Source organism: Felis catus, chromosome D3 (assembly GCF_018350175.1).
Source record: "Felis catus isolate Fca126 chromosome D3, F.catus_Fca126_mat1.0, whole genome shotgun sequence".
NCBI classification, from domain to species: Eukaryota; Metazoa; Chordata; class Mammalia; order Carnivora; family Felidae; genus Felis; species Felis catus.
In genome coordinates this window covers 7,489,032-7,514,784 of record NC_058379.1, presented here as the reverse complement: position 1 = coordinate 7,514,784, position 25,753 = coordinate 7,489,032, and the positions used below count along the sequence as shown (strand labels likewise).

Below are 25,753 nucleotides of genomic sequence, written 5' to 3'. Positions count from 1 at the left end.
ACAGAATCTGAAACAGGCTCCAGGCTCTGAGCTGTCAGCACAGCTGATGTGAGGCTCCAACTCACGAACCATGAGATCATGACCTGAGCTGAAGTCGACACTTAACCGATGAGCCATCCAGGCACCTGATGTCAAAAATTTAACCTTAAACCAATTTTGCTTAAAATAAGATTGATTTCCACCTCTTGAAAAATCAGAAGATCTGGCAATCCTGGGTCTGCTTTTCTGTGGAGCAGCGACTGGTTAAACAGAGATGTGGCTGCCCTTCCAGGGAGGGCGAGCGGACCCACCCTTGCCAGTTACCACACTCCCCACCGCTCCCTATTGTCTCCCTGACACTGAGGCCCAAGGGTAGTAGCCGGTGTCACTCCACGATCACTGTTACTTTTCTTATTGCACATTTAAAGGAAAAACTAAGTTGCTTTTTGAACCGACTTCACTATCAAAAGTAGAAAAGTAAAAGTCTGAGAGGTTGGGCGAATATATGTTTCTTAGAGGAACAGAAGAGTATTCCTTTAGATTTTTTTTTTTTCTTTTCAACGTTATTTATTTATTTTTGGGACAGAGAGAGACAGAGCATGAACGGGGGAGGGGCAGAGAGAGAGGGAGACACAGAATCGGAAACAGGCTCCAGGCTCTGCGCCATCAGCCCAGAGCCCGACGCGGGGCTCAAACTCACGGACCGCGAGATCGTGACCTGGCTGAAGTCGGACGCTTAAGCGACTGCGCCACCCAGGCGCCCCTAGATTTTTTTTTTATTTGTGTCTGAACTGAACAGCTTCTCTGACTCATTCATGGCACTGCCTGGCCCTTAAGGGGGCTTTTGCGTTCATGGCCCCTGCTGTGCTAGGCGGTAAGAAAAGGGAGCCTAAGGAGTTCAGGAAAGGCTTCCTGGAGGAGGTGCTCCCTGAGTGAGGCTTGAAGGATGAGCGGGAATGGGGGGGAATGAACAGTGCAAGCAGGAGAGGTCGAGGGGCAGTGCCTGGGGATGGGTTGGGGAAGGGGCAGGCCAGCCAGGCGTGAGGAAGGTGCTCATGTGCCAGGTAGGCCCGTGGGCAGGGTAGGGTGGGGTGCAGGTAACTGAGTGAAACAGTTCGGTGTTAGGACACAGATTGGACAGCCCCGCACCTGGAGCCTTTGGCGTTCTCCTCGTCAGGGAGGACCCCCGTTGAGCCTGTGTTGTGGCCCTCCGAAATAAATAGTCTGCGCACCTAGAAGAGTCTATATGAAATTATAACCTCCCTTTTTTAAGAATACTTCCCTTAACAATCACCATGGAGATTGTTCTGTGTCAGCACGTACAGGTTTGTCTTATTCTCTTTGCCAGCTTCATAGGCAGAGGTGTGCATGTGTCCTAATTTATTTACATAGTCCCCGTATCGATGGTCATTTGGGTTGTTTTGGGTGGGGGTGGGGGGGCGGTGTGTTGTGTTTTCCGTACACGGTCCCGCGTGGAGTCTTGTCCACACATCTTTGCGTCTGTGCTCAGGTGTGATGGAGCTGAGTGATCGTGGACTGTGTATTCAGTCGGAGGTACGGGCATTTAAAATTTGGCCGGCTCCCACAGTTGCCTCCAGAGAGGCGGTGGCTGGGCAGGGTTTCTCAGCCTCGGCACTGGTGGCACTTGGGGCCCGATGAGTCTTTGCTGTGGGGCCGTTCTGTGTGTGGCGGGATGTTGAGGAGCATCCCTGGCTTTCCCTCACCCCCTGGTTGTGACACCAAAGATGTTTCCAGACCCTGCCAAACGCCCCCCCCTCGCGTGAGGGGCAAAATCGTCTTCAGTCGAGAGCCACCATCGTAGGAAGCTTGACAGCGGGCCTTTCGGGTGGGCATCCCCTTGTCCCTGCAGAGGCCCCCAGTGCCTTCCTGGGCTCCCCGTGGCTCTGCGGGCAGAGGGCGGTGGAACCAGGGGGCCGGGCCCGGGGACGGGACGCGCTGGTCACGGCTGGGCTGACATGAGACCGGTAAAACTTGCCTCCCCCGTCAGGTCCCCGCAAGGAACGGGGCAGGAAGGGAAGCAAAGGGTCGGAGCCCGCTGTGTAGGGGGGGCCCGGTGAGCGAGGGGAGGTGATGCCCGCGTGCGCCCTGTCCTGCCCGCTTTCTCCCGCGTTCCTCCCACGTCTGGGATCTGCAGCCCCTTTCCCTGAAGGCCGGTTAAAGCTCTACTTCAGGAATCGCTTCTTGGGCTGTTGCTTCCACGGTTGCCCCGTTTTGGTAACTATTACCACTACCCACCCCTCCCCCCACTACCACCAAAAGCCTTCCGGGTCCAGGAAACCACACCAGGGTCCTCTTCCGGCGACCCCGGGCCACTGGGCGCGCACAGTTGCGCGGCATCGCCCGGGGCGGTGGGGGGGGGGGCGCCACAGCTGGGGGAGCCCCCAGGGGAAAGGCCTGGAGGCCTCCCAGGTGGGTGCACGCTGCCTGCAGGACAGGGCAGGTTGGTCGCCAGCTGTTGACCTTGCTTTGAACTTGTTTACTGCTGAGTGAGCTCAGGGAATGACATAATGTCCAAACTCACTGGACTAAATTTAGGCCCTAGGAAAATAATTTCCCCTGGGTGAGTTCCAGCACCAGCGCTGCACCGAGCCCTAGAGTGCTCCGCGAGCTCTCGGGCCGGGCAGGGGCTCAGCATGACTGGGTGACTGGCCATGATTTCTGAACCTCCTTGTCCGGTCTGCAGGCGAGAGGACAATAACAATTGATGGTATTTGCTAAAGCAAACACGTATTATGAAATAGAATATAACATCAGCAGAGACCTTTTTTCCTTTTTTAAAAAATGGAGATAAAATTCAACTCTGGCCAGTTCCAAACATTTCTGTCACCCCAAAAGGAAACTCTGTGCCCATAAACTCACTTCCCCTTCCCCCCGGCCCTAACCCATGGCAACTACCAATCTGCTTTCTTTTTCTTTTCCTTTCTTGTCTGTCTGTCTTTCTGTCTGTCTGTCTTTTTCTTTCTCTTCTTCTTTTTTTGAGAGAAAGAGACAGATAGAACTCCAGTGGGGGAGAGGGACAGAGGGGGAGAGAGAGAATGAGAATCCCAAGCAGGTTCCATGCTCAGCACGGAGCCCAACATGGGGCTCGATCCCATGACCCTGGGATCATGACCTGAGCCAAAATCAAGAGTCAGATGTTCAACCAACTGAGCCACCCAGGTGCCCCTGTCAATCTGCTTGCTTGCTTTTCTTTTTCTTGCTTTCTTGCTTTCTTTCTTGTCATTTATTTACTTACTTATTTTGATAGAGTGAGCGTGAGCAGGGGAGGGGCAGAAAGAGAGGGAGACTGAGAATCCCATCTCTGCACCGTCAGCACAGAGCCAGACACGGGGCTCAAACCCACAAACCGTGAGAAATCAAGAGTCGGATGCTCGGCCAACCGAGCCACCCAGGTGCCCCAATCGGTAAACATTTTTTTAAAGAAAAGTAGAGCAAAGTATCAAAGAACTGTCAGGTTTATGGGGAGTCTGGGTCTATGCCCTAGCTAATCCCTCAGTTACACCCCACCTCCACCCCGGGTTATTTCGCTACTTGAGTGCTTTCTCTGTCATTCCATTTAGTCCTCACAGTGACTCGACAGGGTGGCTCTTGCCAACCGTGCTTTTTATGGGGCCCAGAGGAATCAAGTGGCAGAGGCGCTGTTGGAACTTAGGCCTTATCTCTCCACGCTGTGTCCTCCCACACACCAGTTTGTAGGCAGCATGCAGCCCTGGAGAAGTGGACCCCTGAGCCTCCCTGTGGCCCCAGCCAGGCGGCTGGTGTCCCAGTGCTGATCTCGAGCTATCGGGGCCGCTGGTTTGGGGAGTAAGAGAACGTGTGAACAACAGCTCATCCGGGATGGACGTGCCGTGCCGGGAGGTCAGCCTCCTGGGGAAGAAGGTCTTACGCCTCCTTCCGGCCCCAGCCCCAGCCCTCTGCTCCCCTTTGCTCCACATCTCCATATTGCCTGGCTCGCTTTAAAACCTAGGCCTAGGGGCGCCTGGGTGGCTCAGTAGGTTAAGCGTCTGACTCTTGGTTTCGGCTCAGGTCATGATCTCACGGTGTGTGAGTTCGAGCCCCACCTCGGGCTCTGTACTGACAATGCGGAGTCTGCTTGGGATTCTCTCTCTCCCTCTCTTTCTGCCCCTTGCTTTCTCTGTCTCTCCCAAAATAAAACTTAAAAAAAAAAAACAAAAAACTTAAGCCTGGATTTTTTTTCTTTTCTGCCTCCGAAACCCCAGAAAAGCAAGCATTCTTGAGTGTTCTAGTGCACTTTAGAAAAATCAGGGTGACATATGTTGTTGGGGCCTTGAGTGCAAGCAGAATGGGGCCCTGGGCAGGATGTTGCTGCTCCCCCCGTGAGCTTGGCTGCTCGGTACCCAAAATAAGCTTCAGGTACAAACACTGCTGTCTCTTCTTCCACAGCCGCACTGCCACATGCAGCCAGCTACGGCTGAAGGAACGTGGCAGGGAGGGTGGGGAGCAGGGAGACTGATGCATAAGAAATAGCCCAAATAATTGGCAAAACAGGATCTATAAATCAGTGATGGCTTGGGAGAAGCTGTGCGGCCATTTTGTGCACTCTTGTATTTAGAGAATTTTTCAAGATGTGAAAATTTTTTCTAAAATTCTGTGTGATCTCTATTTGGGGAGAGCAGAGAATTATATGCATGTAGGGGGAAAACATCTGGAGAGATGAAAATAAATCCTCTGAAATGTTAGGAAATAAATCCTCTGAAATGTTAGTGGGTTGGTAGTTGTGGGTGGTGTGAGATAATCACTGATTTTAACTTTATTTATTTATTTTTTTTCTGTATTTGCCGTTTCTCGCAATGATCAGCCCTTGCTCTTACGGTCAGGAAAATACCCATGTGATTAAGAGAAATGTCTGCAAAGACAGTTAGTTACCTCCTTGGGCTCCCCAGGTGGAGAACGCAGGCTCTGTAACGCAGGAGGGAGGAGTCAGCAGCCATGACGGTTGCAGCGCATTGTGCCCACCAGAGGGCGCCAGGTGCACACGGCACAAAGCCTGTAGCATCCCTAAGATGTCCTCTCTGGGCACGCGGCAGGTGGTGGGAGTGCAGGCGCGGGTTGGAGGCCCCAGGGCCAGCCTGTGGCCTCGCAGGTTAAAACCACCTCACAAAAAAAACTAAGAGGTTTCCCAGCCCCCCTCCCCCACAGCTCACTGCCGCACTGACAGACCGCCTGGCCACAAAACTACCCTGTTCCAGGTATTTTTAGTAATTGGTCCATCTGGCTCCGCATCTCACGTGTCTGAAAACAGCTTCTGTCATTTTGCTTTTCCCTCAGATGCTTCTGACGAGCAGAATTCACAGTCCTCAATGGAAAACTCGATGAACAGTTCAGAGAAAGTAGAACGGCAGCCATCTGGAGACGCGGGTCTAGCTGCAGAGGCGTCCGCAATCTCTCAGGTACCTCGATCGAGGCCTCAGAGGGGCAGCCAGATCGGCCGGGAGCCCGTTGGGGTGTCGGGGGTACGTTGAAAGGCGTTTTTGTTATTTTGTTTTTTTGTCTTCTCCTTGGAAGATCGGAACTTTCCTGTATTCATTGAGCAGGATTCGTGAGCATCCTGTGATCCGCCCTGGGCACCCTGGGTGTCTTGCAGAAAGAGACACGTGGGCCCAGTCCTCGGGGAACAGGGTGTGTAGAAGGAGGAAGCATCCTATAACCCAGCCTTAGCCTTATCACTTTGTTTACTCGGGTCCACAAAGGCCCTGCCTGCTCTCGTGACCCAAAGTTAGCTTCCTTGAGAGCTGGGACGGTAAGTCTGCAGAATCCTAAATGCCAGATGAATCATCCTTTAGCATTTTGCAACTGACCACACCCCCTCCCCCACCTTGCTTGGACCCCGATCTGGGTCATCGCCGTTTGTGCGCATCTGGTGTGAATCAGACAGTGCAGAAGCAGGTGGCCGGTGGATAGGAGCAAACATCCTGGGTTCAAATCCGCCAACTCCTTCACTTAGCATGACTGAGCCTCATTGTCTGCAGCTGCCAAAATGGAGTCACAGGACTGTCTTGGGACCAGGGCGCAGATGAGATGAGAGAATGTGGGTTAACACACTCATTGTGACACTGGACACAGGAACGCCTCGGAAGCCACCGTTGTGCTTTTTCACCGTCAGCCCACTGTGCTCACCTAAGACGAGTTGGGGACTCAGGGGTGTCAAAACGCCAACGAATAAAACTATTTTCCAGGACCTTGGGAGACACTGACAAGGAGCAGTAGCCAAAAGACGGGAAGAGGCAGGGTGTGCGGGACATGGTCTGCCCTTTGCAGAGCCTTAAGCCAGGCTGTCCCCCCAAGAGGAAGTGCCCCTTTGGATCTGCAGCCCCCTCCTCCTACAGAATACTCCTCCAGAGTATTCTGCCCAGAAACAGAGGGAGTGTTGATAGAAGATGTGTTTGCAGTGGCAGGAAATCAGCCACAACCTAAGTTTGTCAAAGGGGACTGGTTAAATTAATCCTGGGGTCACGGATAGAACAGACTGGTACATAGCTGTTAAAAAGAGTGTGGTTGACCCAGGTACAGACCGTCAATAAAGAAGTACCCTCACAACATGAAATGAGAAAAGCAAGACACAGAACCTCAGGCGTAGCATGAGCCCATTTGATTAAAAATAAAAATCAAAGCCCCGTGTACGGTTTGTAGAACCAGGATGTCAGCTGGGATCTCCTGGCCTCCTGAACTCAGTGGAGGAAAGACCAGCTTGAAACTTTGATCCATACCCTGGGGGGCATCTCGTGCTCCCCTCCCCTGCAGATGTCTGAATGGTACAGGGGTCTCCTGTTCTAACATGCCCCCCCCACCTCCACTCCCATTTCCAGGGGACCCAGACCTGAAACGGGGCCTCGTCTGCTGTTGTCACGCACACACAGACAGACGCTCGCTCACAGAGCTCCGAGGCTTGTGAGCAAGGTGCAGAATGCACCACAGCTAAGCAAAACAACTTGACATTGAAATGTGGCCATTCCTGTGTCAAAAACAAAAACAAAAAACCCTTCCTTCCTCCCCCATGAGGAAGACTTACTCGGCTCTTCTGCCGGCTCAACTGTCCTGAATTCGTGGCTCCTCTTTCACTCCCTCCCTCTTCCCTCTCTCCTTCTCTCCTGTGACCTGTACAGCAGCTCACCTCCCTCCAGGCTCCCCTCCCAAACTCACATGCTGCCCCCGCACCCAGGTGCTCTGCAGAACTAAAGACCTTCTCCCGAGCGGGACCCACCATCCTCGGAAAGCACAGTACCTGCTTTCTGCTGTTCTGTCTTTATCGGGCGTTTATCGCTTTCATAATGAGAACAAAGGAGAACACAGATGGAGGGGTTCTTTCTGCCTCCCTGCGACACCTGCTGTCAGGGTCTGCCACAGGAAACTCACACCCACAGTCTCCTGGCTGGCTCAGTCGGTTGAGTGTCCGACTTCGGCTCAGGTCATGATCTCGCAGTTTACAAGTTTGAGCCCCACGTTGGGCTCTGAGCTGTCAGCATGGAACCTGCTTTGGATCCTCTGTCCCCCTCTCTCTGCCCCTCCCCTGCTTGTGCACTCTTTCTCTCTCAAAAAGAAATCCAAAAAAAAAAGAAAAAAAGAAAAGATGGGGTGCCTGGGTGGTTCAATCATTTAAGTGTCCAGCTTGGCTCAGGTCATGATCTCACGGTTCATGGGTTCCAGCCCCACATCAGATTCTGTGCTGACCGCTCAGAGCCTGGAGCCTGCTTTGGATTCAGTGTCTCCCTCTCTCTCTGCCCCTCCCCTGCTCATGCTCTGTCTCTCTCAAAAATAAACAAATATTAAAAAAATTTTTTTTTTTTTTAATTTTTTTTTTCAACGTTTATTTATTTTTGGGACAGAGAGAGACAGAGCATGAACGGGGGAGGGGCAGAGAGAGAGGGAGACACAGAATTGGAAACAGGCTCCAGGCTCTGAGCCATCAGCCCAGAGCCCGACGCAGGGCTCGAACTCACGGAGCACGAGATCGTGACCTGGCTGAAGTCGGACGCTTAACCGACTGCGCCACCCAGGCGCCCCTAAAAAAAATTTTTTTTTTAAAGAAACTCATACACAGCCTGCATCAAGGTCTAGGACCTCTATGGAACATTTGTTGGGCACCTGCTGTGGGCCAGGCTCTCGACCAGATACTAGAGACCCAGGGTGAGCCAGAGACGGGGACCCTCCTGCCCTCTTGGGGCTCACGATGGGGCCGGGGAGGAAGACACAGCCGGAATACAGCAAGCACAGGAGGAATGCAAGGTCCCACCACGTGCTTCAGGAGAACCAGAACAAGGAGGCCTGACAGTGGAGGGTTCTTCGGGCTGGTGTAGGCAGAGAAAGGGGTTTTGAGCGGGAATTTGAAGGATGGGAAAATAGGGCAGGCTTTCTGGGCAGAGAAACCAAAGGTGCCTGGGCCTGGAGACAGGAACGAGCCTGAGGAACAAAAGGGGGGCCAGGGGAGCCGGGGCCTAGCAGACAAGGAAGAGCATGGCGAGGCGAGGCACAGAGGTAGGCCTGGGCTGGCCGCTGAGCCCTCTCAGCCTGCTAAGGAGTTGGGATTTTGCTCTGAAGTCAGTGGGAAAGCGTCGGCAGGTTTTGTGTTCTGTGTGTGATTTCTATTTTGGGATTGGTTAGACTTTGGCAAAGGCTGCACAGGGAGATCTCGGAACAGGATGCCGCTTTCTCTGGGCAGGTGATGGTGGTGAGGACAATGGATGGGGCAGCAGGCAGCGGGGAGAGGTGGGCAGGCCCAGGGGTATTTGGAGATGGAGTTGGTGATGCTTGCTAGTACGTGGGAGGGGTATGGGCACAGGGCGAGCAAACGAGGCCTCCTGCCTACTGTCAGCTTTATCCCGGGCAGGTGTGGTATCCTGGACGGACACGGGGGTGCAGTCGAGGCGGATAAGGTCAACAGCTGGTCTCGGGTGATGGGCCAGGTTGGCGATGACTGAATGGGAAAGTCAGGGTGGGAGAATGAGTGCTGAACCTTTTTTGGGTCATGGGATCTAGGAGTTCGGTCACAACTATGGGCCTTTTCCCCAGAAAAACGCACAAGTGCATTCAACAAACGCTGAGTGTGTGCCCAGGCCAGGCACCTGTGCGGAGCTCTGGAGGAGCCATTGTCCATACAGCAAGGTTGGACCAGGCCTTCTTCGAGCTTGGAGAGGTGCCCTTGGGACTTGTGTACAAATGATTACCGTAGCGATTAATTACAGATTGGAGGGCTGATGATGGGGAAACCCTCCCCCGGCCTGTGTGGTGAAGGGGACAGAGAAGCTTTAGAGGCCCAGGGGGCAGTGTGTTAACGGTCGTGGGCGACGGTATGCTTGAAGACCCACAGGGAAGCCACCGTGGCAGGGACGGGGGACCCAGGTGACGCGGGGCTTGGTGAGCACAGAGCACAGGGCCAGAACCTCAGGGTGGAACCACAGGGGGTGGGCCTCAGTTTCCTCCTGGGCTGACCTTCTACCTCACGGCTGGCCGAAACTGCCCCCCTGGCTGTTAACCTCTGTTCTCCCTTCTTCTTCCCCAAGGATTTGGAAGGAGTCCCACCCTCTAAGAAGCTGAAACTGGAGGCCTCGCAACAGAACTCTGAAGAGATGTAGACACTACGTTCAGTCCTGCTGTCCACGTTCCACGGGAGAGCCATCTGCAGGCTGAATTCTAGAACAACTTCCCCCGAGCGATTCCTCTCGGGTGCAGACAGAACTACTAACTTTCCAAGTTTACCAAGTGCAAATCCAAGAAAACCCAGAACAGCGTAACTTCTCAGACACTGAAGAACTTTCTGCTGTGAAGCAAAACACTTGAGTCTCGAAGGGACCGTCCTTGGGAAGGCGGAGTCGACAGCACTCAGGAGGGTCTGCACACTGTCTCTGAAGCCAAGATTACATTTGTGTTGCTGCTGTATTGTTTCGTTCCCCTCTCCGCCACCCCCCACTTCTCTATTTAACGATATAAGCTATATTTGAGGGTGGTGCCGATCAGGAAATCGGTTTTCGTCGGGGCGTTTCACTGTTCAGCCGATTCCTTCCGCTTTCTTTTTTTGTGCCTTGTGCCCTTGAGGTGACCTCTGGCATGTTTTCCCGGTTGTTTTGCATCTCCCTTTGCAAAGTGCCCTCGGTTTTGTCCAGGCAGCCGGTGCCACCGTCCTCAACATCTCTCCCCTCCCTGACCCGGGACTTCAGCTGGAGCGGAGCAGGCAGGGAGGAGGGGAAACTGAGGCCTCGGAAGAGCAGGACCTCCTCGGCCACCTGATTTGCAGGTGCGGAGGGAGGGCGTGGAGCACGCCCTGGGCCCTGGGGCCTGGGTCCAAGGTCCGAGGAGTCTTGATGTCGTCGGGGCACCGTCCCTGAGGGCGGGCCACTGGATGTGCTCTCACTTCCTCGGGGCATCTGAGGCCGGTGTTTCCAAGCCCACCGTGGCCCAGGCGGATACACGGAACCCTTAGATTGTTCTGGCACTTCCACCCTCTATCCCCACCATACCGCTTTCTCCCACACCTCCGAAGACGAAATGGCTTCTGTGGCTGACTGCAGGATTGTCTCCTTAGGACGATGAAAGGGCTGAGGAGGCTGGGAGCAGATGGCAGGAAGAGCTGGTGCTGAACTTTCTCTCCTAGCGTGTTGCCTGGATTTCAAATCCACAGTAACCTGCTGCCCTCCGCCTCCCCGGCTCCTCTGGGCTCTCCCCCCACACCCCCCAGGGGGGGGGAGGGGAGATGGCAAAGCGTTCCTGACTCTTCAGAGCCAACAACAGTCCATCGCCTCTCGCTCCCAGGATGCGCTGATGGTCCCCACTGGGGAGCAGACCCTGATGATTGGGCCTCAAAGGCCAGAAACAAGGCACCGGGGAGCAGAAAGCTCTACACTCCTCCAGAAAGGGGTGATTGAGCCCCCATCCCCCGGCCTCCGTCCTGTGCCTGTGCCAGGACAGCTTCCTCTCCCTCAAACGGCGATGCCCCCCGTGGACAAACCGCCTGATCGTTTGGTTCTGAGGCCTGGTTTGCTCTTAATTCCTAGATGGACTCCTCGGACCTTAACCCTTTTCCTGAGCTTTCTTTACTGCACTGGAGTTCAACTTCCTTTGAGTTGTGTGAGGGGGTGGGAGGGCTGAGGGGGGGTTATTTTGTTGTTGTTTTGTGGTTTTTTTTTGTTTTCGTTTTTGTTTTGCTGATTGGTGCATATATTCAGGTACCACCTTTGACGTGTGGATCTCTCTCCTGACCACCATGGGAAGTGTCTGCCAGATTCCAGTTTCTAAGTTTCTGAGGGTGAGGCTCTTACTTTTTTTTTAAGGGAGCCAATCTATTTCCTGCACTTCAAGAAGAATCAAAATGTTCCTGAATTTCAAATACCTCATGCAAAAATGTCTCCTGAAATAAGGGAAAAAAAAAAAAAAAAACAACAAAACAAAACAAAAAAAAAACACACAACAAACTTTGAGAATCTTAATGTTGAAGTTCGCAATGCCGAAAGGTTTCTGTCTTAAAAAAAAAAAAAAAATCCTTATCAATTTTGCCCCTCAGGCAGTCAGTTCTGTGGAGAACTGTGTTCTGCGTTACCTCTCAGCATCTCTCAAGGCGGCTTTACCTCCAGATCCTCTAGAGCTAGAGTAACTTAACTTTTTTTCTTTGCGGCAAAACTCCATTTTGATGAAAGGTGAATTTGGAGATTTATCTCCTTTCTTTTTTGGGAAATGAGAGGTTAGGAGCAAGACAGCCGAAGGAGACCCACACACGCATCCACAGGAACGGCGAGTCGGCCGGGGTCCCCTGGGCGCCTTGCGGTTGCGGTGCCCTCTCTGGACGGGCAAGGGGAGTCAACGCGGTTGAGGACGGAGACCACGTCCACGACACCGAGGCTGTCATTAGTTTTTCTCTGAAGTGCCTGATGAAGGTAGGAAGGGGCCCGTGGCCGGGGACCCACCCGGCCCCGCCGCGGCCACGCCAGGCAAAGCGCCAGTGGCCCCGCACGCATCGCTGGCCGGGAAGGCCTCCCGCGCGGCGTCGTTAGACTGCAAAAATCCACACGTGCTTCCTTCCCCGACGCGGTCCGCTCCTCGGAGCCACTGTTGCCCACCCACCCTGCGCCCCTCGCCCTCCTCCCACCACAGAATCTAAGACCTTTCGGCCGACCGAGCCAGGGGCGGGGGTCCTCAGCAGATGCCTTCCGCGGACACCAGGCCCTGTGGCCTAAAGGGCTCCCAGGGCAACCTTACTCCCCGCCACACACGAAGTCGGGGAGGCTTCGGCTACACATTCCACAAAGTGCTGGCACTTTTACACCCAGAACCTGGAGGGCAGTTGACCGATCTATAGGGTGGTGACCTCTCATTACAAACGATGTCATGGTTTGGAATGTTCATTATCGCCAAGGACCTGGTTAGAGGTATAAAGACCTTTTTTCACCGTTACCTAATTTTTTTTTCCTCTTACGTTTTTTTTTTTTCTTTCTTTTTGGCGTGTTGTACAGCAGTATAATTTTTCACTTATTTATTCCATCAGTAGATATGGTTTGTACAATGTACAATGGTTCCATTTCAGAAAATAAAAAAAAAATTCAAATCATGAACACCATGTGGCTTTCTAGCATCGTAGTAAAGGGTAAAATCTGATGGATGGCGAGAGGGCCCCTCGCCAGCTGCTCTGGCCTCTCGTGCACGACCGTGTGGCCCTGACTTTGTGCAGGGCACTGAGCTCCTTGCACGCAGGGACTGTTGCCTCCCAGGGTCACGTTAGCTGCCAGCGTTAAGCACCAGCTGGACGCGGGACACAGGGGTGACAGACCTCCTCGCTGAGGCGAGGACACAGAAACAGTCGCATAGCCAAGCAGGGCCCCCACGGAAAGGCCCTGGTCCTCGACTTTGCGAGGCTGTGGCCGGCACTCTGAGGAGTCGGCCCGGACGTGGACCGCAACTTTGTCTTGGCTTAAGTGACCCGCGGCCAGGCCGGAGGCAGAACCTTCCCGGGGCCCTTTCCCCTCCTGGCGTTTGGGGCGCTTCTCTCCCTGACAGCTCAGACTCCCTCCCTGGAGTCTCCCTCCTTGGTTTCCTTTTCTCTGGCCTGTCTCACCATCTCCTCTTCCACCTGAAACCTGGCCGAGGCTGATCTGCCAGCAGGGAGGGCAGGGATGGGATTATTGTTTTAGGGAGGCCTGCCTGTGCCAACCCACCTGGAGGCAAATGTTCTCTGTTTTGTCTGCCTCTCCCTCCCACCCCCTTCTTTTTTACCGTGTTCTAGTGTTTTTCCCGGGATTGATTGCTCAGCGAAAGAGACTCCTGAACTCCTGATAAAGTTCGGCTTGACAAAACAGAAATCACAGGGACTTTGCTCAACCAAAAATATGCTTCGGTTGGCACCCTTTTGCGCTCTCCTCTTCTGTCTTCCCCGCGTGTCCGCGTCTCCGTCCTGGATGAAGCTCCGTCCCTTCCAGACTTGTCCCTGTGGATCCCCCACCCTTCTCTCCCCCCCCCAGATCTGTTTCTCAGTCATACGCTCACTCTCTCTGTGACTCTCTTGGCTTCTCTGTCTCTTGCCGTTTCCTGTCCGTCTGTGGAGCTGCCTGACTTCCTCTCCTGTCCGTTGAGAAGCAGTCATGCACAAGAGCTGGAAAATGCAGCTTTGCAAGCATTCGTGTGAGCACCACGTGTATGCTGGGCCCGGGGCAGCAGTGACTCAAGTTTGTCCCTTCAGCTATAGGCAAATAAGTGAGCCAGTGTGCCAGGATGGCCAACACCGTTCGGACCTAGGGAAGGTGCCTTTTGCTGAGGGGGCGGGGTCAGGGATGGTACAAGGAGTCCAGGCATGGGGATGAGAAGTTCGTTTTTCTTGTTGACACCAAGGAGTAGGCTGGAGGTTTCTGATCCAGGGCTCTGCTGGACTGGGGACAGGATTTCCAGGGAATGGCGTGGATTGGAAAAAGCCAAGGCTGGAGATGGGGGCAAAGCAACCAGGGAACTGGGGCAGTGGGCCAAGCAGGAGGCCGGGAGTTGGCAAAAGGCCGTGTGCTCCCAGGCGATCAGTACTGCAGCCCAGCTGGTGGAGTCAGGTGGGCTGGGAGAGACAGGCAGGGAAACTGAGGTCTGGGTCTTAGCCCAGACTAAGCCAACAAGGACCATGGAGGGCCACAGTCAAGACCGAGGTGGGAGTGCAGACCTTAAAGGCCAAGTCTAACAATCCCCGCTCCTGTGAGTGAGGAATCTTTTTTATTTCCCTCCGGAGGCTAATAGACACACGCTCTTTGCCAGTTGCATTCCCCTCTTCTGCCAGTAGAGGTCACCCTTGTCCACTCAGTCCCAGGGACAGCCAGGTGACCCAGGCCTGCACCACCCGCATGGTCCCACCCCCTGGCCACAGTTGGTTCAAGGATGATCACATAAACCATTGTGGCCCAGTGACAGTCAGCCCTGAGATTTCCGTGGGAACTGCTAGAAAAGAGTCCCACTAAAGTAGTCACTAGAGAATTCCCTAGAGGGCCAGCACGGTAGGGAGAGGCCTGCCTGCAAGTGACTTGAACACAAGAAAGAGTTGAACGATGGAGAATGTGAGCTTCCCGAGGGCAGCATTTGAGCACTTGGCCCCAGCCGGCCCTGAAGCCAGCTCTCCTCCTGAACTTTTCAATGTTGTGAGTCAATTGTGGCCCTTCAGGTCAGTTTTCCTTGGATCGTTTCCCACGTGAGTCCCCGCTCGTCTGTCCCAGGGCTTGGAGTCTCTCCTGGACGAATCCAGAAGGAGGGGTGGTTGCCCATAAGGTAGCTCTGACTGCTGATTGGGTGTCATTCTCTTGGAAGGAGTCTTTCTCTCCCCTCCAACTTCCCCTTTTAACGCTCCCATGTGACAGAGACTTAGATGGTTCAGAGCTGAAGAAAAAGATATAACAAGGATGATAAGAACCCATTTTGGACTTCTGAAGCAACCTCTTCTACAGTCTTCAGAGCTCCGGCACGTTAGACCTATGTCACCTCAGGTAAGTATCTTAGCTTCTCTGGGCCCCAGTTTCCTCCTCTAGGAGGGGAAGACTAACAGTGCCTACTCTCGGGTCATCGCAAGGATTAGATGAATTAATACATGTGAAGTGCTTGTGACAGGTCCTGGCACAGAGTAAATCTCAATAAATGTTGGCTGCTACCGTTACTACTATTAGAGTTACTATCTTCAATCATGTTTAGACCCCAGAAACCCAGCTCCCAGAGAATGAGGTGCAGAAAAAGGCAAGAATTGCCCACTCCCCGCTGCTTTGGGCTTACCTTCTTTTTTTTTTTTTTCTTTTTTCATTTTTTAAATGTTTATTTGTTTTTGAGAGAGAGAGAGAGGGAGACACAGAATCCGAAGCAGGTTCCAGGCTCTGAGAGGTCAGCACAGAGCCCGATGTGGGGCTCAAACTCATGAACGGCAAGATCATGACCTGAGCTGACCAGATGCCTTACCGACTGAACCACCCAGGTGCCCCTGGGCTTGCCTCTGAGTTATACTTGGCTTTCTGAAGACCGGCCTCTTCCCCAGATGACTGACAGTGGGGTTATCCACCCAGAGTATCCCAGATGATCCATAGCCTAAATCATGTCTTGTGGGACGAGTAGAAGCCCTCCAGGAAACAGAAGGGAAGACACTCCTGGCTGAGGGCAAGGCTTGAGCAAAGGCTGGAGATTAGAGGGTACATCCCTGCCACAGACACAGGCTGTCCAGTAAAGCAGTCCCAGGCAGGGAGCTTTGGGGCCTTGGGTCTCAGAGGAACAGCCCACTGGGGACTCCATTTTACAGCCTCCTTCACCATCGTTCTTCCTCCACAGGCTCGTGAGAGAAAAGCCTCTAGAAGGCAAAGACCAGGCCGTGGTGCCAGGCCTGTGGGTCCTGACTCCCTCCAAGATACCCCTGAGACACTGGTGCCCATGGATGCACTGGGTGAAATGAGGTCGATGGCCTTCTCTCTTCAGACTTTGGCAGAAATAACAATCTGCTTTGCACCAAAGAATCTCAAGAGACTCTTAATTCCTGCTCTTTCCTCCCTCTGGGTCCCTCAGTTATGAGCTCATTTGACCTCTGAGCCACCCGGAATGGTAGTTTAGAGCATTCTAAAGTTTTCCCCATTATACAGACAGGAAAACTGGGGACAGGGACATGACTGAACAGAGTCCTGCAGTGACTCTGTGAAGGAGGCTTTGGAATCAGGTCCATCTGTCTGTGGGTGAGGAGTCAGCAAATCCAGCCCAAGACCTGTTTTTGTAAATAAAGCATTATTGAGGGGCACCTGGGTGGCTCAGCCAGTTAAGTGTCCGGCTCCTGATTTCGGCTCAGGTCACGATCTCACAGTTCGTGAGTTTTGAGCCCTGCATTGGGCCCTGGACTGACAGTGTGGAGCCTGCTTGGGATTCTCTCTTTCCCTCTCTCTCTGGCCCTCCCCCATACACTTTCTCTCTCTCAAAAAAATAAAAATTAAAAAAAAAAGTATTAGTGGAACACAGCCATGCTCGTGCATTTACATATAATCTCTGGATGCTTTCATGATGCAACAGCAAAGGTGAATAGTTGCTATGGAGACTATATGGTTTGCAGAGTCAAAAATGTGTAATAACTAACCCTTTACAGAAAAAGTTTGCCAACCTCTGCAGTCAACCACACTTTCCTACGGAAACACCGTGCAGAGGAAAGAATAAGAATAATAATTACCTACTATGTGCCAGGCACCATGCAGGACTTTGCATTGATTTCTCAGCTTGTGAGAGTGTAGCTCAATGAACCTTCACACACTGAATATACCTGTGTGCCCCCCCCCCGTCCTTTCCAGTCCCCACCCCTCAAAGGACAGCTGCTCTCCCAACTTCTCTTTGCACAGGTGTGTTTTGCCCGGTTTTGAGCTTTCTGTTCACGGAATCCCAGTATGTGCCCTTTTACCTCTGTCTTGTTTCACCTAACACGATGTTTGTGAGACTCATCGGATGGCTGCCCATCACTGGAGTCCATTCTCCTTGCTAGAGAATATTCCACAGGGTGAAGACACGACAAGGCACTTACGCATTCTCCTGCTGCTGGCCGTTTGGTCTATTTCCAGTTTCCATGGGGTATCGATTATGAATATGCAAGATATTGGACCTCCATTATCTCATTTCACCCTGGCTTCAACCCTGAGGCGGGGAGCCAATTTGTAGCCTCTTTAAAAGGCGTGCAGACTGGGGTTCAGAGACACAGCAGGCGGGACGGGGAAAACCCTTGGTGAAGGTGTGCCTGCTGTCCTGGCTCTCTGGCTTCCTCGTTAGATTCTGACTTGAAATCTCGCTGTGACCGCCTACTGCGTGATTCCATTTGCGTGAAATTTCTAGAAAAAGCAACACTGTGGTGACGGAAGGAAAAGCCTCGGTTATCCGGGACAGGTGGCAACAGGGATGGACTGCAAAAAGACAGGAGGTGATGAAAATATGCTCTAACACTGGACTGTGGGCAGGATCCCACAGCTGTGTGAATTTCTTTAAAGCTGAGTTGTATGCTTCAATACCTCGATAAAGTTGTCCCCCAAATCCCAAATTTGCACTCATCTACTTCACACACACACACACATGTGCGCGCGTCTCCCCCTGCCTCAGTTTCCCTATCTGTAAAACAGAGCTGACCGTCCCTTAGACGAGGGAGGCCGACTGTACAAACTGTGCAGGGCTGCTTAGCCATGGACCTCTTCCGGCCTCCCCGACGATTAGACACCCCCCACCAGCGCAGCCTCTCTCTGCAAAGGCCTGGAGCTGGGGGGTGGTCTGCCTGGCCAGAAGTGACATCTGAAGCAATCAGGATCCTGTTTGGCTTTGCCACGTCCGACCTGCTGCCTGCGGGGGCAGGAGAGCCACGCGCAGCGGATGCACCGGCCCCAAACTGTTTCTCAGAGTAGTCCCCAGAGAAGGACGCTGGCTTTCAATTTCTGCACTTGTTTATTTTCAAAGGGACGTTGCCAGACCACTAAGCCACCCCTGCCCTTTCATGGTTTGTTTTATGCAAGAGATTTCAGGAAGAGAGAGAGGAGGTAAAGCGACCTGAAACCAATTCCTCTGCCAGCAAAGGACTGCACGGGGCTCCCGCTGTTAGATTTGAGGGACATGTGGGGCCAGGTTGCCCCCTTGCTGACTGCCAGTCCCCAGAACACCGGGAATCCTGATAGTGTTAATGCTCATTGCAAACAGTTAACAACGGAGGCTGGAACCATTGGACATCCACGTGCAAAAGGAATGAACCGCAGCCCGTCCCTTGCCCCTTATACCAAAATTCACCCAAAATGGATCATAGACCAAAATGTAACTCCAAAACTTCTAGAAGAAAACAGAAGAGAAAATCTTTGTGACTGGGGTTAGGCAGAGCTTTTTAAATTTTTATTTGTTTATTATTAAAAAAATTTTTTTTTAATATTTATCTATTTTTGAGACAAAGAGAGACAGAGCATGAATGGGGGAGGGGCAGAGAGAGAGAAAGGGAGACACAGAATCTGAAGTAGGCTCCGGGCTCTGAGCTGTCAGCACAGAGCCTGACGCAGGGCTCGACCTTACCAACCACAAGACCGTGACCTGAGCCGAAGTCGGACGCTCAACCGACTGAGCCACCCAGGTGCCCCAGTTTATTTATTTATTTTTAAAGTTTATTTATTTGTTTTTGAGAGAGTAGGGGAGGGGCAGAGGGAGAGGGAGAGAGAGAGAATCCCAAGCAGGCTCCACACTGTCAGCATGGAGCCCAATATGGCACTTGAACTCGCGAACTGTGAGATCATGACCTGGGCTGAAGTCGGACGCTCAACCGACTGATCCACACAGGTGGCCTGGCAGAGCTTTTTTAAACATGGCATCACATACTAACTATACAAGGAAAAGCTAATACATTGGACTTCATCAAAATTCAAAACTTCTGCTCTGCTAAAGACACTGTTATGAGATGAAAAGACACAGACTGGCAGATAACCTTGGCAGAACACATAACTGATAAAGGACTTGTATCTAGAATATATAAAGAACTCTCAAGAGTTGAGAAGAAGAAGAAAGCAAACACTACCCCCCCCCCAGAAACCTAGCAAAATAGTGGCATAGCCATTTCATCAAAGAAAATATACGAGAAGCAACAAAGCCCATAAAAGACGCTGAACATGATCAGTTATTAGGGAAATGCAGATTAAAAGCCCAGTGAGACCCAGGACACTCCTACTGGAATAGCTAAAAAGAGAGACCACACCAAGTACCGGCGAGGATGTAGCAAAACCAGACCCCCCCATGCTGCTGGTGGGGTGGTGAAACGGCACAGCCATTTGGAAAATAGTTTGGCAGATTCTTGTACAGTTAAGCGCCAACTTACCATACAACCCAGAAATCCCACGCCTACACATATTTATCTAAGAGACATTAAAATGTACAAAAGCTTATGCATAAAAGTTTCTAGTGGCCTTATTTATATAATCACCCCAAGCTGGAAGCGACTGAAATGGTCTTCAATGGCTGAGTGGATCGACAAACCGTGGTACATTCCTCAAATGAAATCCTACTCAGAAGTAAACAGGAATGAACTACAGAGACACTGAAGGAGAGAGGAGATCTCCGATGCATTACGCTAAGTGAAAGAAGCCAGACTCAAGGCTACTTACTGAAAGATTCCATTTGTATGGTGTTCTAGAAAGAGCAAAACAGCAGGGACGAGAAGCAGATCAGTGGTTGCCAGGGATTGGGGTGGAAGGAGGGGGGGATACAAGGGAAGCCTCTGTGTGTGTGTGTGTGTGTGTGTGTGTGTGTGTGTGAGGGGGATCAGAAATAGTCCCTATCTTGATTGTGGTGGTGATTTCATGACAGTATATATTTTTTAAAATTCATGGAACTGTACACTAGAGAGAGAGCTTCCTTGTATGCAAATTACACCCCAACCAAACAAAACAAATAAAAATAATAATAGTAATAATAAGCCAACGTAGCCCACATACTAGGTGCCAGGCACTGTTCGAAGTACTGCACACACATTTACTCACTCTGAGGCAATATCCTGACGGTCATCCACATCGGCTTCAAGGAACACCATGTTGGAACATTTTTTAGAGAGGGAACGGAGAAAGGATGGGTCATTTTGCAAGGCCCACAACACGTGGATGAGAAGTCAACTGTTGCAAGCGTATCTCCTGCAGTGTTCAAGCCTTCCTAAAAAGCGTACTTGCTCTCGATCCGCCTCACCCTTTTGGTGGCTGGGGTCTGACAAACAATTGTAAAAACTGATGAAAGGGGATCCAAACCACCATACAGAGCTTAGGAAATAGTACATCTGACACGAGATCAAGGAAGTAAGTGTCCAGGATGATAAAGGGAGGTCCCAGGACAATAGCTATGCATTAAGCCTACGCAACAATCAATCCAGATTGCTAGGACAAAAGACTTCAGTGGGAAAAATTGAGGTTGATAGACTCTGACAGGGCTGACTCTGTCAAAATTGTACTGAGAGATATTTAAGAAAACTATCGGATGTTATAGGAAGACTTAAACCATAGGTTCAAGGAAAACTAAGAAAATGGGAAAAGTGACACAGCTGTTAACTCCAGGAAAAACAAAAATTTGAACAATTTTTTGTTCAAAGGAACAAGGAAAAGAAAATCATAGTGCACAATACTTTTGTGGCCAAAATATAAAAACACTGAATATGAATTTAACAAAATACAACTATCTTGGTAAAATGGGAGAGGAAAGACATCTATAAAAAAATAAATTAAAATCATTCCAGGGGCACCTGGGTGGTTCAGTGGGTTAAACGTTTGACTCTTGGTTTCAGCTCAGGTCATGATCTCATGGTTTGCGAGTTTGAACCCTGAATTAGGTTCCATGCTATCAGCTGATAGCATGGAGCCTGCTTAGGATTCTCTCTCTCCACCTCTTCCTCTGCCCCTCCCCTGCTCATGCTCTCTCTCTCTCTCAAAATAAATAAATAAGCATTAAAAAAAATCATTCTAACATAGTAAGTCAATAAATGATGTCTGAAATTGATGATTTGAGGATATATATAGGGAGAGAGGTTTTGCTTTTTTTTTATTTTTTTATTTGGAGATAAATACTAGAAGTGATCACTAAAAATTTGAAAAGTGTTACCTCTCTGGAGGAGGTAGGTAGGACTGTCAGGTAGTAAGGGGCATGGCATGGGTGGTGTGGGTTAATTATAAGCCTTCTAATATAACATAATTTGTTTTTTTTTAATCTTTATTTTCTATATTTTATTTTATTTTATTTTATTATTTTTTTTTAAATTTTTTTCGTTTATTTATTTTTGGGACAGAGAGAGACAGAGCACGAACGGGGGAGGGGCAGAGAGAGAGGAGACATAGAATCGGAAACAGGCTCCAGGCTCTAAGCCATCAGCCCAGAGCCCGACGCGGGGCTCGAACTCACGGACTGCGAGATCGTGACCTGGCTGAAGTCGGACACTTAACCGACTGCACCACCCAGGCGCCCCTCTATATTTTATTTTTATAAAAATCTTTTTAAATAATAATTTAACATTTTCAAGTTTTACTTTCTTTTTTTGTTTGTTTGTTTTGCTCTGCCCTGTTTCTTACGTTCCCTATCTTAATTTTACTTGAATTGAATTCTTGTTTTCCTGAAGAACAACCTCCAGTAACTCTTTCAAATATGGCCTATGGATGAAAAAGTCATTTAACCTTTCATCCTCCAAGATTTGTTGAGGGAAAACTCGCTCTTTTCAGGCCTACATTTTTATGATTTTTGAGAAACTTACACAGTCACATAAGCACCACCATAATCAAGAGAGAGTATTTTCATCACCACAAATTGTTCTCTGCTTCCTTTTTGTCGTCAGTTTCCTCCCCACACGCTCCTGGCAACCACTGATCTGGTTTTTCTGTCCCTATGTATTTTGCCTTTTACAGATGTCATATAAATGGAATCAAATAATGTATGGCCTTTTGAGTCTGAATTCTTTTACTAAGCATAATGCTTTTGAGAGTCATCCATAGTATTGCATTTCTGGAAACCAAAGGTATAGTTGATCATCAGTCGTCAGTGCTATTCATCCAATACTTACAGTCATGTGATCGGATTGCACTTCCTGGCTCCTTCCTACTTGGGTGAGGCCATGCTCTAGGCAATGAATTGTGAGTGCATCTCACTTCTGGGCTGGACCATTTCACTGACAAAGTGAGACCTATTGAGCTTTCTCTTCCTTTCTGCCACCACGATGGGCAACATTCTAGATGGTGGCTGCAATGTCAGCCTGAGTCTTGGAGTGACTACAACCAGCAGAGCCCATTGCCGACCTGTGATGGACACACAGCAAATACGTAGGGAGCTTGAGCCAAAAAAACACACCTTTGTGTGTTGAAATTTGGGTGCGGTTTGCTATCACAGCACAATCAGCCTATATTGATCCATACAGAATGCTTATATTTTAAGCACTGGAAAATTTTCTTTTACTTCTTCTTCTTCTTCTTTTTTTTTTAATGTTTATTTATTTTTGAAGGAGAGAGAGACAGAGCATGAGCAGAAGAGGAGCAGAGAGAGAGGGAGACACAGAATCCGAAGCAGGCTCCAGGCTCCGAGCTGTCGGCACAGAGCCCGACGTGGGGCTCGAACTCACAAGCTGTGAGATCATGACCTGAGCTGAAGTCGGACGCTTAACCGACTGAGCCACCCAGGCGCCCCTCTTTTCCTTCTGCTTTAATTATTTCCTCTATTTCTTCCCTCCCTCATTCACTTTCTTCTTTCTTTCTAGAACTATTAGGCAGATGCTAGAACTTTTGAATGTATCCCTCCAGGTCATTTACTTTCTTCGTCCTTTTAGAATTTTGAGGAGAAATTCTCAGTTTAATCTTTTAGCTTGCTACTCTTTTAGCCCTATCCATTCTGCTATCAACTCAGCTTTTCAAAATCATTATTTTTATATTTGATATATGATATATATATATATATATATTTTTTTTTTTCCAAGACCTCTGTTTGCTTCTTTTCACAAAGAAGCTATAATGAGTTGTTGCTTGGTGGGTGCAGAATCTTCCACACTCTTTCTAGAGCTATTAATTATTTTTAAAGTATTCGGTTTGTTCTGTTAACTTTCCCCCTTGCTTGTTAGTTCTTAGGTAGTTTTCTTCCAGAGGGCTGGCTTTCCTTAACTGTTTGCTGACGTTTGCTGGTCTGTAATACTCTGTATTTGGGAATTCCTGTTTGCCTGATTGCTGACTTGATTATAATGGAGTGCTTCCAATTTTTTGAGAAGAGATGGCTGTTCCATGAGGTTCTGTGTTCTTGTGGTTTGCTGGGTGTGGGAGCTCTCTGTCCTTCATGGGGGTTGTTAGCTCTCTTGGAGCACTGTCCGGCATGTCCCTCTGTGCACGTGGCTGTTGCTGCCTGATGCTCTGCAGGAAGGAAGGTGGAGGCCCTCAGCCTAGATTCTCTGCCATCATTTCCACATATCCCAGTACACTGTCCCTGAGACCTTCTCCCGCTAGCCTCTGATTGTTTCTTGCACCCCCCTCCAGATCTCACTCTTGGTAGTTCTTTTCTTCCTGCGTTTTAAACTGTGCTTTCCTCCAGTCTTGTTTTTTTCTCTAATATAATCTTTAGGGATTTATGGTGAGGATTACACAAAGCATGTTTGTGCACTGCATATGGCCTATGGGTGGGCAGTTTACAACATCAGCCTTTAGAGGTTCTGTCCTCCCAGGGAATTGATGTTTCTTTTTTTTTTTTTTTTTTTTTTTGAAGTAGGCTTCACCCCCAGCACGGAGCCCAACTCAGGGCTTGATCTCACTAGATCTAGTGAGATCTAGCCCTGAGCCAAGATGAAGAGTCGGATGCTCAACCAACTGAGCCATCCAGGCGCCCCAGTGTTTACTTTTTTAAATTAAAAAAGTAAAGTATACATCCTCCCACATGGATGTCTTTCGTGCTAAGAAACCAGAGAGAAATAGAGTACGCTCCAAAAAAAAGGTATACAAGTAATAATTGTTTCTTTTAAGAAATTAGAAAATAGATAAACATGAAGAAAGTAAGAATCACCCCACCCAGAGATAACTAGTGTGAACACTAAGTTTCACCTTCTCTCTCTCTCTCTCCACCCACCCACCCACCCACACACACATACAGATATGATTTTATAAGTATTTTTTTTGAAATTGATCTCAAACTACTGATAACTTTTTAAAAGCTGTTTTTTCACCCAACAGTATATCATGGACATCTTGCCATGTCAATAATATTTGCTTCATTTAATATGAAGTGTTCTGTTACATTCGGGGCCATAATATATTCAACAATTTCCCTCTTGTTAGACAATGCGGCTGGGCATTTAAGAGTTCACCAAGGAGAAAAGTCTTCAGATGAAGGAAGACAAGTCAAAGGGTGGCCTTTCAGACATCTGCAACCAGCACTGGGAAGGGTGGTTTGGGCAACGGGGAAGATCTCAAACTCACACCTGAAGCTGCCAGTCCCTTGGGCCTATCTGTCCTCGAAGACAACCGGGGAAGGAGCATGCACAGCCACTTTGGTAAAAGCCGTTTGTCACTTTCTCTCTGAACACCCACCTCTTCCGGAGGCCCTTGCCAGGAAGAGGGTGGGGCAGGGCCCTCAGTGCCCACCCAAATCTGGAAGTGAAAATGGTTTGAAAGGAGAAGCTATGGAGGACTCTCAAGGCCCTGCTGGAGCTAGAGTGGGTGCTCTTGGCCAGGGGCCTCTTTCCCCCTCCTGATGCCTTGTCAAACCCCATCTTCCCAACATGGCCGCCATCACAGGCTGCCTTTGAGCCCCTGAAGCCTTGACAGCTTTCCAGAAGTGTCAACTATTAGGTTGAACCATTTGAAATTGCTATTTCTGTGGGTCCAGAGTATTGGCAATTTCTAGGTACCTCTGGTCAGGTCGGTTCCATTGCTTCAGTCTGTAGTACATTTCTTTAGTGCTCATTCTGTGCTGGGCACTGTGTTAAGTGATTTATAATCATTTTTAACTGTCGCAATTTTGAGGCATAGAGTTGTTCCCTATTTGAAAGAGAAGAAAACTAAGGTTCACAATTTTCCCTTTTAGAATTGCTTGGGGGCTGGTTCAGCCTCTAAATTTGAGATCTTAACAATAACGACAGTATTTTGAGACCTAGTTAAAGGAGCTGGTGGCTCTGCCTCGTACTAACCGTGATGCCTTTTTGGAAAGCACCTTAACTTGGCGGAGCCAGTTTCCACCTCTGTGGGTATGAGGTTTAGGTGAGAAGCGTTCTTGATCTGGTTTCTGCTTTAGAAAAATGCCTTTGGTATCAGAGACTCAAGTCTTCTCATCAATAAAATGGGGACAATAACCAACGCGCCCAGCAACACAAGGGATTTGCTGCCAGGACTCAGTTACAGGCCCGGCCGAGCCAGCCAGCGAGGGGGAGGGGGAAGGAGCCCCACCTCCACCCACCACGTGGAGCCCCGGCCCCGCCCACAGCGCGATTCCCCGGACCGTGGGGCGGGGTCGGCACAGCACCACTTGTCCAACGCCTCTCCAAGGCTAGGACACTTGCGAGTGGCATCCCCTGGCCACTGCTTCCCACAGCATCTCAGGCAGCCCGGAGAGGGTGGGGACAGCGAGGGGCGGGGCATCAAGGCGTGGCTTCCGGCAACCTTCCTCCCCGCCCCACCCCCCTGCTTTTTTGTCCGCCTGGATACGGAAAGGTTCCCCTGCACCTTTAAGAGGCCGACGCGGGCAGCCGATTGGCCGAGACGCGCCGGTGACGTCACGCCTGGGCCGGCGCCGAGTCTGCCCAGTCGGCCCGCCCCGCGCCCTCCCCCTCTAGTCCCGC

General features: G+C 50.4%; 1 protein-coding gene across 4 annotated transcripts in view; it reads left to right on the top strand.

Annotated features, from left to right (window-relative positions):
- BCL7A (BAF chromatin remodeling complex subunit BCL7A) overlaps positions 1 to 12,557 on the top strand; it is a 32,520-nt gene extending 19,963 nt beyond the window's left edge. For 2 of the 4 annotated variants that reach the window (XM_045041585.1, XM_023241380.2), the window contains exons 5-6: positions 5,290 to 5,474; positions 9,519 to 12,557. In XM_045041585.1, the coding sequence (XP_044897520.1) occupies positions 5,290 to 5,474; positions 9,519 to 9,590 (257 nt within the window). In that variant the 3' untranslated portion in view covers positions 9,591 to 12,557. The remainder of the gene's footprint in view (positions 1 to 5,289; positions 5,475 to 9,518) is intronic. The other 2 variants (XM_045041586.1, XM_023241381.2) reach the window with 1 other exon arrangement.
- Positions 12,558 to 25,753: the final 13,196 nt, after the last annotated feature.